Source organism: Microtus oregoni, unplaced genomic scaffold, assembly GCF_018167655.1.
Source record: "Microtus oregoni isolate MIOR12 unplaced genomic scaffold, Mior012 000161F_ref0000079, whole genome shotgun sequence".
NCBI classification, from domain to species: domain Eukaryota; kingdom Metazoa; phylum Chordata; class Mammalia; order Rodentia; family Cricetidae; genus Microtus; species Microtus oregoni.
Genome location: NW_024544816.1, coordinates 601,003 through 614,164, shown reverse-complemented (window position 1 = coordinate 614,164; position 13,162 = coordinate 601,003). Strand labels below are relative to the sequence as shown.

General features: G+C 39.6%; 1 protein-coding gene across 1 annotated transcript in view; it reads right to left on the bottom strand.

The window, feature by feature from the left end:
• Positions 1-7,764: 7,764 nt before the first annotated feature.
• Positions 7,765-13,162, bottom strand: part of Camk4 (calcium/calmodulin dependent protein kinase IV) — a 236,193-nt gene continuing 230,795 nt past the window's right edge. The window contains exon 11 of the mRNA XM_041647159.1: positions 7,765-12,230. Within this exon, the coding sequence (XP_041503093.1) occupies positions 11,814-12,230 (417 nt within the window). The 3' untranslated portion in view covers positions 7,765-11,813. The remainder of the gene's footprint in view (positions 12,231-13,162) is intronic.

Here is a 13,162-nt window from a genome sequence, read left to right as displayed (position 1 = left end):
GAGGTGGCATATGCAGGGCTTTTCCTCACCTAAACGTCTGCTTTATGTCAGCTAGCCCAACTAATGGCTTTAGGAGGTGATTAGGTCATTCATAGTTCGTTTAGTGTCTCCTGTTGTGTATGGACAGCTAAAAAGCAGCCTAGACCAGATGCCAAACCTCCAGGCACTTTAATCTTGGACTGGCCATTTTCTCCAGAAATACTTGAAATATGCTTGCTTATAATCCACCCAGCTTATGATATGTTGTTGTTGCAGCTGAAATGGACTTAGACATCTGCATAAGTAATCACTAATATTTTTCAGCTGAAGAATTTAAGAACAATGTTTCTGCTGTCGTCTTGATATTCTTCCTAAGAGATAACAGACCAGCCCTGGGAATTGATGGCAAATACATTCAAGTTGAGAAGGCAAAGCCATGGTGCTTCCTGTCTGTCTCTCTGTCCCCCAACTCCCCAATGAAAGCTGTAAAGGTGGCTGGGATCAACAGTAGGATTTCCGGCCTCTTGGATGACAGCCATAACAGTGCCCACAGGTTGAGCTTTGGGAGGTATATGTGAGGTTTCTCTGGATGCCTGGATGCCATATAGGTAAAGGATGGCCCCTTCTAACATAGTAATGAAAACATTGTCTTGCACTATTAAGCATATTGAGCCCCTCTAATGACAGATGCTGCGTGGCTCTCATTCCTGTCGGTCACGAGGTGAAGGAGCTTCCCCTCAGGTTAATCAGTGGCTGATGTTACATAGCATCTGCCAGCATGGTTCTGTTTGCACACTCCAATTACTCTGACAAAATCCACATTTTATACATAGGCTTTTATAACCAAGAGATGACACAGAAATATTGTATCCCAGGAGAGAAAGCACATACCCATGCTCGTGGGTGGGTGAGCCACAGGAGTTAAGATCAAAGTATGGAGGAAGCGGGTGTGCCAAAGTAAGTTTTTTATTCATTAGTATTCACTCCTGGAACATTATAATCCTAGTTAATGTTTTGCTTTGGTAAAATTTCTTAAGTATAGGGCAGCTGACTTTATTAAGGGAAGTCTAGAGGTTGCAAAACCACAGTGAGGTAAAAATAATACATGAATGTCAAGTTGTCTTGGTAACACATTGATTTACTGAAGGAGTTCCTGTTTTTCTCTAGTTTTTCCCTCCATTCCCTCAACTGAGAAGTCCTTGTTTAGGGTATTGGCATTTTCTCAACAAAGGAACAATCTTGGGCGGAATGGTGGTGAACATAAAAATATCTATACAACAAGGTTTGAAAAATTTTAAGTAAAAATTAACACTAGAGGAAAAGAATGACTTTTGGCAACTGCTAGGGTATTTTTCTTACTTTCTGTATTTTCATATCTTTGTAAGGAAAAGTCAGTTTTCATATGAACAGCAGGCAGCACCACTGTCCCCTCTCAGCCACCATGAGCTAACATTAGTATTAACTTCCTAGCTGTGTTCATTCACTTTAAATAAAATGGACTTAAGTGGATGAAATAATTATTTGTGTGCTTTTCTAGCTTTATTAATTTTACAATCTTACTCTTTAGGAAATAAAAGATGTGGGCATGCTGGTATTGAAAGTACAGTTTTATCTGAGAGAAGGGTGATTCGGTTGTGCGTCTCCGTTCTCAGGTAATGTCCATGGTGTGTCTTGACCGTTCAAATAACAGAATGCAAAGTTCTGGTGGACTCTTACATGATTTATTATCATATTGTACATGCAGATTCCTTTACAGATTGGCTAGCTGCAAGGCACTGGCTAGCTTCTTTTGGCATGCTCTGGCGGTCTGGGTGAACTTACACAGTTACATTGGTCCTCACCTAAGTCACTCGCTACTCATGTCCCATATTCCTTCTTCAAGGTCTTGGCCAACACCCCGACTATCATCAGGTGAGCACATTTAATCACTGAAATGGATTGTCCAACCTTGCATCCAAGAAGAATCCAGTGAGGTGTCAGATGTCTTAGAATTTGGCAATTGAGAGAGAGAGAGCCAATGGCTGCCCTGTTCACCCATACTGAAGGACACCGTGCCTCCACCATTAGCAAATGGGCATGGTTTTGTTGACTGCTTTGCAAACATTTTATGTATTTACATTTACAGTCAAGCCAGACTTAACACACTTCCCTAAAAATAGTAGAGTTGCGTCTTTGTATTAAGGAATCGATAGCACCATTTTGACACATTTAGAAAATGAAATGTCCACAGCTCTTTTTTAGTACTTTTTATTAGAAAGTGAAAAGGCCAACCATAATCTTTGCTGGGTAAGGTATTTATTCTCTCCTCCAATGCATACATGCTCTCATTTTGGGCTAATGACTTGTGCTCTAGACTACAGGAAATCTGTTTTCTTGCATATGATGCTATTCTGTTCTCCATGCTGTAATTGAAGGTGCATATGTCTTTTATCAATGCAAATTTGACATCTAAGAAAGTCTCAAAAAGACATCCCAGATAATGCTATCTAGGCCTGAAAACCCCTCATACCAAGTCGTCCTTACTCAGTGTCCACTAACCTGTTTTCTGTGTCCTAACAATATCTTTACTTCATAGCATAATTTCCCCCTATTACCCAGATGCTAGTCTCTGTCTCTCATTCCATGTATCCTGTAGAAATGGAACCATCCACTAACCACAGACATTACCAGAAATAAGCAAGGCTACACAAGTCAGAATATTCACACTCTAATTCTAATTTGTAATTTACAAAAAAAACCAGTGTATTGAAGATGAATGGAAAAATAGTTCCTCCAATAAGAGATATAATAAAATCTTTCGATTTTTATCTGTTTTATAATTATAAACTTGTAGATTATATACACTGGACAAAAGAGTGAAGAATTAAGAACCTGGCAGGACCCACTTGAAGTTTGAAGATTAGCCGTGGCCTTACAAAAGCATGCATTCGCTATGTCGGGGGATTTTTACCCTGCTGAGATAGACTAGGAGGCTGGCCAAGTAGCAGGGCAGGTGCTCTGGAGAAGAGCTTCACCCGCAGCTGCCCAGAGCCAGAGCTTAGATCTGAGACTGCTGCACCCTGCACAACACTTCACTGTGTGCCTCAGCCTTTCTCATCGAGTGCCAACCCTTCTCCCCAACCTTAGAGATGGCCCCTTTGTCCTCCTTAACTGCAGAGTTGGTCTGACCTTTCAAAATCAGCCTTGTACATTCTTGGCAGAAGAGACCATTTTCCTGTCCAGCCCGGGAGGGCTTTACTGTCTGTAGGTATTCAGTATAGGTGATATGTGTGATCGTTTGCCTTTTCTTTCCAGCTGAAGAGTAGCACTGAGCTTAATTCACGTCTGACTCCTAGTACAAGTAACGGCTCGTCCGTGAACATGCACTGTGAGAAAAGGATTCCTGGAATGGGCTATTTCTGGGAGCCTTTTGCTATTAGTGATCCCGTCCTTAAAGTTTGCTTTCCATGAAGGCCAAATAGCCTCTAAGCCATGCTGTTGATTTCTAGGAAGAAAAGTAGCTATCGATTTTGAATTGTTTTAAGGTTTTAAGTTTATCAATAACTGGCTTCAAACTTTGAGCCATCTAGAAGATGAACAGATAAGAATGTGCAGCCCCCTCTCCTTCCAATGTCCCCTGCCTGTGCTAACCAGAGGATGACTCATGTCTTTTGTTCCCACATCCTGTAACTTCCCAGTGGCTGGCTCATCTTACCACTGCTGCGACAGTTTAAAGAACAGACTATGCCATTCCGTCATATGGTAACGGTTGATATTCCTAACAATGGGCTGATAATCGCTTCCTATTCAGTCTCTCATTTGTGACAAATGAAGGAAGTCAAACTGAAGCAAGCCACAAGTGCCTAAATTTCCCTCCGTAGCGGGGTTACTTGGTTCCCTTAAGGCAGATACTTTGGAATGGGTAATTTTTCCAGATAGAAATAGACTCAAGGGTTCTTCTTGGTTTCTAAATTTGCTAGAAAAGTATGTACTGAAGGCTCTTTTCACATGAAATCTAGAATATTCAGAGAACTGGGGTGTAGGAAAGTAGCTATTAAAGTTCTCTGTGCTCTGAACTATTGATGAGCAATTTATTTTCATAAAAATAGCACACTATTCCCTAATTGTTAATGAAAATCCAATTGCTAGAAATTATTTCATTGTATTATGAGAAATTCTGTAGCTTGCTAAGCAACAGGACTCCAGTTTGGCTTAAATGTGAGTGAACATTATTTGTGGTTTTTTTTGTTGTTGTTTAATTCACATTGTGTTTAAAGTTTCTAAACCAGGTTCAAGCAACTGGAAATCTACTTGTAACTTGTCATACTAATTTCCTTTTTCAGAGATGATATAACTTTGCATTTTTGTTCCCATGGAAATTTTAATTATACCTCTTGCACAACTGTTGTGAGACCATTTGCAATATGAAACAAAGCTCACCTAACCTCTAAACAGCAAATATGAGAAATAACTGTAACTAAGGTAAAAATGCTAGTTTTGGAACATGGATTCCTAAAGTAATCACAGAGCATGAGGCATGAGCAATGAAAATGAGTTGTCCTATTTCTCTTATAAAGGACCAGATAGGAACTGGACAGATGGCTCAGTGGTTAAGAGCACTGGCTGCTCTTCCAGGGGTCCTGAGTTCAATTCCCAGCAACCACATGGTGGCTCACAACCATCTGTAATGAGATCTGGCACCCTCCTCTTGCATGTGGGCATACATGGAGGGAGAATGTTGTATACATAATAAATAAATCTTTTTTAAAAATATAAATAATAAAGGACCACATAGACATTTTGAGTGATGTAGATTGTGTGGTCTCTATTGAAAATATTCAGTGCTGTTCTAGCAGCTTGCAAACAGACAAAACAAAAACAACAAAAAAATCCACAAATGAGTCTGACTGTTACAATAAAATGGTTTGAGTTAAGATAGTAATCGAAGCCCTAAATTAAGATTTGCTCTTTAAGTCATAGTTTGCCTGAATCCTGAAGTCTCTTCTTGGGAGATTTAAATTCAGTTCCATGGAGAAGCGTGGGGAAATAGTTCTAGTTAGCTTCAGGTGTCAACTTGAAGTATCCTCAAGTGATATGAAGGAGTCTCAATTAGAGATTGCCTTGATCAGATGACCTTTGGGCAGGCCTGTTCAGCATTTCCTTGATTACTAATTGATGCAGGAGGGCCCAGCCCACAGTGGACAGTCCTATCTGGAGGTGGGGGGTGCGATGGGGTATCAGAGCAGATGGGCGAAGCAAGCCAGTGAACAGTGATCCTCCGTGCTTTCTGTTCCACATTCTGCCTCCAGGTTCCTGCCATGGAGTTCTGAATGATGATGGACTGTCACCTCTAAGATGAAATAAGCTCTTTCCTCTTCACATTGTTTTTGGTGTTTATCACACACACACACACACACACACACACACACACACACACACACAGTGTGTATTGAGATACATACGCGTATCTCATAGACCAGAGATGAAAATGATTGGTATCCAAGCTGGTTAAGAATCTTAAAACAGCTTGATAATCATTTTGTTTGTAACTTTCATTTGTTGGATTTGTCTGCACTCAAGTCACGGTTCCCACTCATCAGGCTCATGAGAGGGAACAGCAAGATCTGTTGGACATAGAATGACAGACTACTCTTATGTCATTTCAACCAAAGAACTGAAAATTTAGGAGACGCTAGAACCTTCTCTCGGTTTACAGATGGTCTTAAAGATATTGCTGAAGCTAAGACTGCACTGAGCAGAAGATTAACCATGAATATGCTATTTAGGATCCTATACAAATTGTGTATTAGTTACACTGATGAACACATAGTTGCACAGGCATACAAACTAGGTCAAGTTAAAAGGAGACAGGCACATAGGAGATGATAATTTTCAAATTATGGTCATACTTGTGTCCTTTATAAAATATACAATAATACTTGTTTCAAAGATATGAAGACATCACACATCTAGAGACTTTTTATCATCCATAACTATCAGAATTTGGAGATAGCTTCAGGAAATAGCTTTCAAAAAGGTGAAGCCTATTGCATCTGAATATCTTGAAGTAATATTTTAGGTGGAAAATATTCAATCTGAAGGAAGATTAAATATCTGTCCTTTTGAACACAATGATCCAAAGCAAAGATCAGACTGAATATAACTATTCTATATCTATGGGTCTTTCAGGTCAATCCTCAGAGTATATTGAAAACAATTATGAACAATGTGATTTTGTATTCTTAGAATTGCTCATTAGCGCTTCAATTTGAACTATGGGGCAATGAAAACCTGTTTCTCTAGCTAGACTGGAATGTTCCTGCCAGAACCTTAGAAAACCTCCAAAGTGAGACTGATTGTTAGGGCAAATAGAGCAAAACATTGCATTGGGACAAGCTGGGGGTAAAGCAATGCAAAGAACTGTGGTTGGCAGAATCCCATTTTCCTATCATTGGCCAAGAGCAATATAATTTTAAAGAGACCACTTTCAGTCCTTTGGAGCATGGGAGGAGATCTGAGTCTAACTTGGTCAGATGCTGGGGCTCTTCTTTGAAACGAGTTCCTGCAAAAGTCAGACTGGTTTCCTGGCAAGCTTTTGACCTTGCCCTAAGTGGAATCGGGCAGATTCTTGGGAACAGACGGAGTCAAGCCCTTTCCAAATACATCACAGATCATTTATGAAAACTGATATAACTAATCAGAAGTTGTTTGCTACTCCTTTCCAAGGTAAGTATAATGCTTGAACTGGCTCTACACTGCTTGATCTCAGGTGATCTTCACAAAGTAATAATGACAAAAGTGTGTCCTTATATGGAAAGAAGTGAACTTACCATGGCAACACTGGGTGTGTAACTAATATGTGTGTCTCCGCCCCACTATCTCTCCCACCCTCCTCCCTCTTCCCTTTCTCCCTCCCTCCTCTATCTTAACTTCACTTTCAAGGAACTAGAGAGCCACCTTTTTATAAGAAAGTAAGATGACAAAATTTTTAAGTAGAAAATTTTGTCCATTTTCATCATCTGACTATAAATACCAAAGTAAAAATTATATTTCATGTTAGAAACAAACAAAAAGCCACCACTGCAGACACAGTCTAATCTTCAGTGTTCAACTGGTAAGTGCTCAGATGTCAGCAATGACCCTGCTCAGTAATGTATCTGATAAACATTGAGGAAATTGGAATATGACCTAATGGACAGTAATTACAAAGACATTACAACTCTCATTACATAAATTAATGTCCGGAAACTTTATGCTGTCTCAAACGTAGACACCCAGACTGAGTACTCTGCAGAGATGAGCAGATTGCACAATGGTATTCTGATTATGCACTTGGCTGTGCTGTATGTGAGCCCGGTGCTAATTCACTTACATGGCCTCTTCTAAAAGGCCTTTATTGGCTTTGTGAGAACAATCCTAAGATCCTAAAGAAGTCCTTTGTCTTTTCTGCCATTTCTTTTCTTCTTTCCAATCTAAACTGCAGCCAGCTGCTCCTGTGCAATAAAAACTGAATCATGAAAAAAAAAAATGGCTCTCGAAGCTTCAACCTGGAGGCAGCTCCCGATGAGCAACCTTGCATAAAATACTGGGAAGAGCCAGTGAAAAAAGGCCGAACATTCTACAGTACGAAATGTCAAATGCCGGTGGTGGCGCACGCCTTTAATCCCAGCACTTGGGAGGCAGAGGCAGGCGGATCTCTGTGAGTTCGAGACCAGCCTGGTCTACAAGAGCTAGTTCCAGGACAGACTCCAAAACCACAGAGAAACCCTGTCTCGAAAAACCAAAAAAAAAAAAAAAAAAGAAATGTCAAATGTATGCAGGTGAGGTCTCTTTAGAAGGCAAGCTGCTTCTTTATAAATCTGAAAATGACCACAGGATATTGACAATTATTCTAAAATCAGTATGTAAAAAAAAAATTCCAAAAGTTTTTAAAAAGTCTGTTCAGTGACAGCGTTAATCAGGCCCTTCTGCCAGAACCCCACAAGTGCGAGCTGTGACCACATCCTGGGACATTTGTGGGTATCTGGCATATCAATCACCACCTCATAACATGTCCGTCATGCAAATGTATTTCTCAGGAGGCTTCTAGAAAGATTGCCTCCAACAAGAGGATGTCCAGCTTAGCCTGATGTGTAGAGAATGGATTCTGTGTACAGACTGCTCAGTGGGGGGCCACGGGGGCAACAGTAGTTTCTGCTAAGTGAGAATACTGTTGATTTTATGGAAGTACTCAGGAGACTCTAGATGCAGTCAGGATTCCCAAGCCAGATGGACTCTGGGGCAGTACACACACACACACACACACACACACACACACACACAAACACACACAAACACACACACACACACACACAATTTGGCAATGCCTAAGGAAGTGTTGCTTTGATGTAAGCTTGCGGAACACTTCTCAAGACAAAGTATGTTCAGGAGTAGCCTGATACATGTTTCGGAATTTATGTCTGTAACATCAGCATCTTAGGTGCTTACCAACCTAGCAATGTGGAAATGTCAGCTCACATCTAACCATAGAAAGTCAAGTCTCACTTTGCTCAAAAGAAGAGTGTTGTAGATTAGACCTGTGTGTCCACCATAGTGTGGCTCCTGACCACCTGATGTAAACAGGCTTAGACTGCTAATTTAGAAACAGAATAAAAGTGACTCAGATGATCTCGTTAATTTTAATTTTGATGTAATAATTTGTGTATACTGGATTAAAATGTACTATCATAATTTCATATTTTCTTTTTAGCATGTAGCTAATAGAAAATTTAAAGATGCCTGTATAGCTGTGGGAGTGGGGGCACATGCCTGTAACCTCAGATCTTGGGACACTGAGGCAGGAGGATCACTGTGAGTTTGAGATCAGTCTGGGCTACATAGTGAGTTCAAGACCAGCCTTGGATAAATAAAACCTTGTCTCAGAATTTTTCTGTTACATGTATAGCTTATATTTACATTAAACTTTTTAATATAAGCACTTATTATAGACGATAATTTTAAAACTATTCTGTTCTAATCTCTTATTTTTATGCTATTGTACAAAGAGCTAACAGTTTGAGAAACCCACTGGAACCATAGTTAGACTTTCTGAGTGGGGGAAATAATTGAAGATTGTCCTCTATGATAAAAGAACCAAATTATGCTATGCACTTAAACTTCTTGAAATAAAAACCAATAATGAATTTAACTGTCCTCTCTGTCTCCGTCTCTTTTTCTCTATGTCTCTCCTCATTCTCTCTCTCTCTCTGTTTTGGACTTCTCGAGGTAATTTCTCTATGTAGCACTAGCTGTCCTGGAGCTTGCTCTGTAAACCCGACTGGCCTCAGACCCAGAGATCCATCTGCCTCTGCCTCCTGAGTTCTGGGATCAAAGGCATGTACCACCACTTCCCACCTTGTAGCTGTCATCTTTTAAATGCAAATTTTAATTTAGTCTTTCTTTGCTGAAATTTTAAAAATTACTTAGTTTTGTGACTACATTATAAACTAAGAGTGATATTAGAAAGTGTTCTTTCAAATTAAGATTGTATTCCTTTAGTTCCAATAATCTTTCAGATAGATATTTAATCTTAACAAGCAATATAAATGTTGACTGTGTAAAACAATTATTCTTAGATGATATTTCTATTAAACGTTTGCATGATTTGACTGAAATATTTGACTTGTTTCCTCGTGAATGGACTTAGTTCTTTGGAAGCATGAGGACCATCTTTAGCATACAAGTTACAACAGAAAGGTGCTAGTGATACTTAGCTAATAAAGTATATAGGTTGCAAAAGAGGAAGAATTAGCCTAACACTCTTGAGTATCACCAAGAAGGGGTAAGGTGCAATCATTTAAATGACTGAATTCTAAAACACTCAAGGGCTTGGCATATGTAATGCTCTTCTTAAAGCTCACAGGGTCATCCAAAGCGTTCAGGCCATGTTGGAATGAAGACAGACCTGGACTGGGGCTGAGTGATGCTATATGTGTTCTGATAGTCTAATTACACCTTCTATCAAGACCCTTACTCTTTCCAAATATGGAACACTTGCCATACATATGTTAAGTCTGATGAGGAAAATCACACTAGGAAATTGTTCTTCTTAAATGGAAATCTTAAGAAAGCCTTCTTAAAGGTTAAAATAGCCCTTTATGACACTCGAAAGGAGAGTTCTGAGGGAGATTAAAGAGGGGAGAAGTAAAATGAGAGCGTAAATACTAATTAAAATCAATTGAATAATAATCACCGAAGCTCAGATAATGAACCTCAAGTCACCCACCTGTCAAGGACCCAAATCACAGACTACAAGAAGCCCCCCATTGTCTCCTTCCCCAGGACTGCTGGAGCTCTGTGTAAGCGCTGATGCCCCCAACAGCCTGGAGAGGCCCCAGATCTAATGTAATTTCCCAGTGCAAATGCTTGTATGTGAGCCAGAACAAATTAAGTTATTATTTTATGGAAAAAAAATCTGTGCTGCTCATTTTTTTGCCCTCATTTTGTATTTTGGAAGTCATACTGTTTATAATTTAAGAAAACCCACCAAAAATGTAAAGCAATTGTTTTAATAAAGTGGTCATTTTCACTCAAGAAACTTGATACTGCATTTAGTGTAATATCTATGAAACAAAGAAATCCTGAGGAAAAAAGTATCATGCTAATTAAGGTCTAATGCTTTATCCTCCCCGAAGTCTGTTTTAAGGTTTGTTTTCACTTTATTTTTGTTTTTGCTTATTTTTAAGACAATATGAATTTCTTGATATGGAAAGTTTCTTCATCATAAAATATGCCCTCTTTCCATCTATGTAAGGAAAAAAGACACTAGTTGTTATAGTGAATTTTGAACTCATGAACAGAATGTCTACACAGCTGGAGGGGAGAATCCTCCTGCAGACATTTTCTTACTGTAACAACATCAGCAATAAGTTATATAACAATGGAATGCATTGTTCTTATTATATTCAGACATTTTGGCACCAATTTCTGAAATGGGCTTTTCCAGAACTTGAAACTTGTTATTTGCAGAGTATATCCACAAAAATGTTCTTATACGCAAAATATTATATAAGCTTACAAATGCAAATTTATATGAAAAGTAAAAAGGAATTAATCTTGGTATGTCTAAGTTTAAATTATATATCATTATACTTAAATTTCTTTATTTTTACTAGGTTTAATACATCTGATGGGGCATTTTAGTGAAAAGCAGGTGAAGGAAAGAAACACCACAGTTTAATATTATCCTAAGAATTGTAAACTGGCAGAATTTTATGATGAATGTTTTGGAAATTCTTATATAGCATACTTAATAAAATGAGACATTCTTTACACACTCTTAAGGGGGCTGTGGGCTCGTGGTCTAAGACATCATGCTTTGATGTCTCAGCGTGGCAGATGGTTTTGGCCACTCTACAGGTATCTTTTATATGTCAAGCTGAACCCACGGGAAGTGTTCAGAAAGTCATGGGAATGTGTCTTTATTTGAGTTGAGGTCAAAGGAATTGCCACCTCTGAAGACTTCTGGGAGGTATGGGATGCCTAAGCTTTCAAAGAAAAATTAGTTTTCCATTTCACTTCAAATATATGCCACCAAAAGGCTAAGAACTTTTGTTTTAAAGTGTTGTGCTGTTTGCTGGAAACTCCAAATTTAACTCATGGGGCTCATGTCTACACTACATGCCGTAGAAGACAGCATTGTTTCATAAAGCAAACACATGCACTGAAATTAGGATTACCAACTGGTATATATGGGGTTTTTTTTTGCACCTCAAAACAGAATCACAATAGTGCATGTCATGCTCCCCCACCTTCCTTGCTGAAGGACAAAGTACATCAAATGTTTGGCTTGGTCTCTGAACCTAAAGGAAGCCAGATTAGTACTCTGGCAGAATCACATCCTGCGCTTCTGCAGCAGGGCTTTCCTCCTCAGCTTTGGGGTCCATTTCTTCCCCCACAGTCTTCAGCTTCTCCACCGAGCGCCTCTTCATTGTGGGGTCACGTGTCTTCAAGCCATCCTCCAGCGCCTGAATCACCATCCTGGAGACCTCCTTGTTTTTCCCACCTGCATCCTTCTCCTGCCCCTCGGCCTGCAGCATTGTCATCTCAGCTGCTGTGCCCTCAGCAGCCACCTGGTCTCCTTGCATCTTCTTTCCCAGAACAGCTGTGCTGTCAGTAACATCCTCGGTTGAAGATGGATCTGGGCTGGCCTTGTGGCTCTCCTGGATGCTGCTGTGGCTGCTGCTGCTGGCACTTCCCAGTCGAGAAGAGGCCACCACAGCCTTCACTGCTGCCTGATTAGAGAGAAAAGCACAAAATCGTGTTTCTGTGGGAAATCCCAAATGGCGGTAGAATTTCTGCTTTGTTTTACAGGTTAGTGTTCAGCCTTTCAAAGAAAAGGAAATGATTCAAAGATTGGTTGTCAGCTAAAAAGGTATTTGGAGAAAGAACAGTAAACCTTTAATTACAAGTTAGAATTATTTGGCTGTCTGGACAATTGAAAACATGAGTAAGATGCGGTTTCCTCTGAGTGGCTTAAAGTTTTCTATTCTCCAAAGGATGTTTCATGGAAGACTCACTCCACAATGCTGGCTGGTATCATGGGCGTAAAAGAGCAATGCTCAAACTAGCTTCAGAAGTAGTTAAGCCAAAGCTATTTACACATGCCATTTCAAAATCAGGCTTGGGATCTCCTTCCTATCAGTGCAAAACGACAGAAAAGATGTTGCTTTTGGTCTCCAGCTAGTCTCTGAGATCTGCTATTTGTATAACTAGTCCTAAACATCATGAAGATGCACCTCACTGCTACTCTATGTATAGTCTATAAAACATGTATTTTGGTGAACAGTTTTCTGTATCACTTACTTTTTTTTCATGATTATCTATAGTATGGAATAGTTTTAAAAGTTAATTCCTAATTATTGCGGGTTCAGAAACTTTCTGAATAAAGACAAGTTTCTTGAACGCTGCCTTATTTAGATAAGAAGCAGCCAGTAGGGGAAGTAACAATGCCTTTTCCACCAATCCTGAGTTCAGTCTTTGGGGCTTATGGTGGAAGGGAGAGAACTGATTCCCTCAAGCTGTATTCTGACCTGCACATGCATGCTATGACACACACTGGTAAGCTTGGGCGCACACAGAGAAAGTAAATAAGACACACACCACACACACATACACGTGAGCACATGCGCACACACACACTTTGTAATTTAAACGTATAACACAA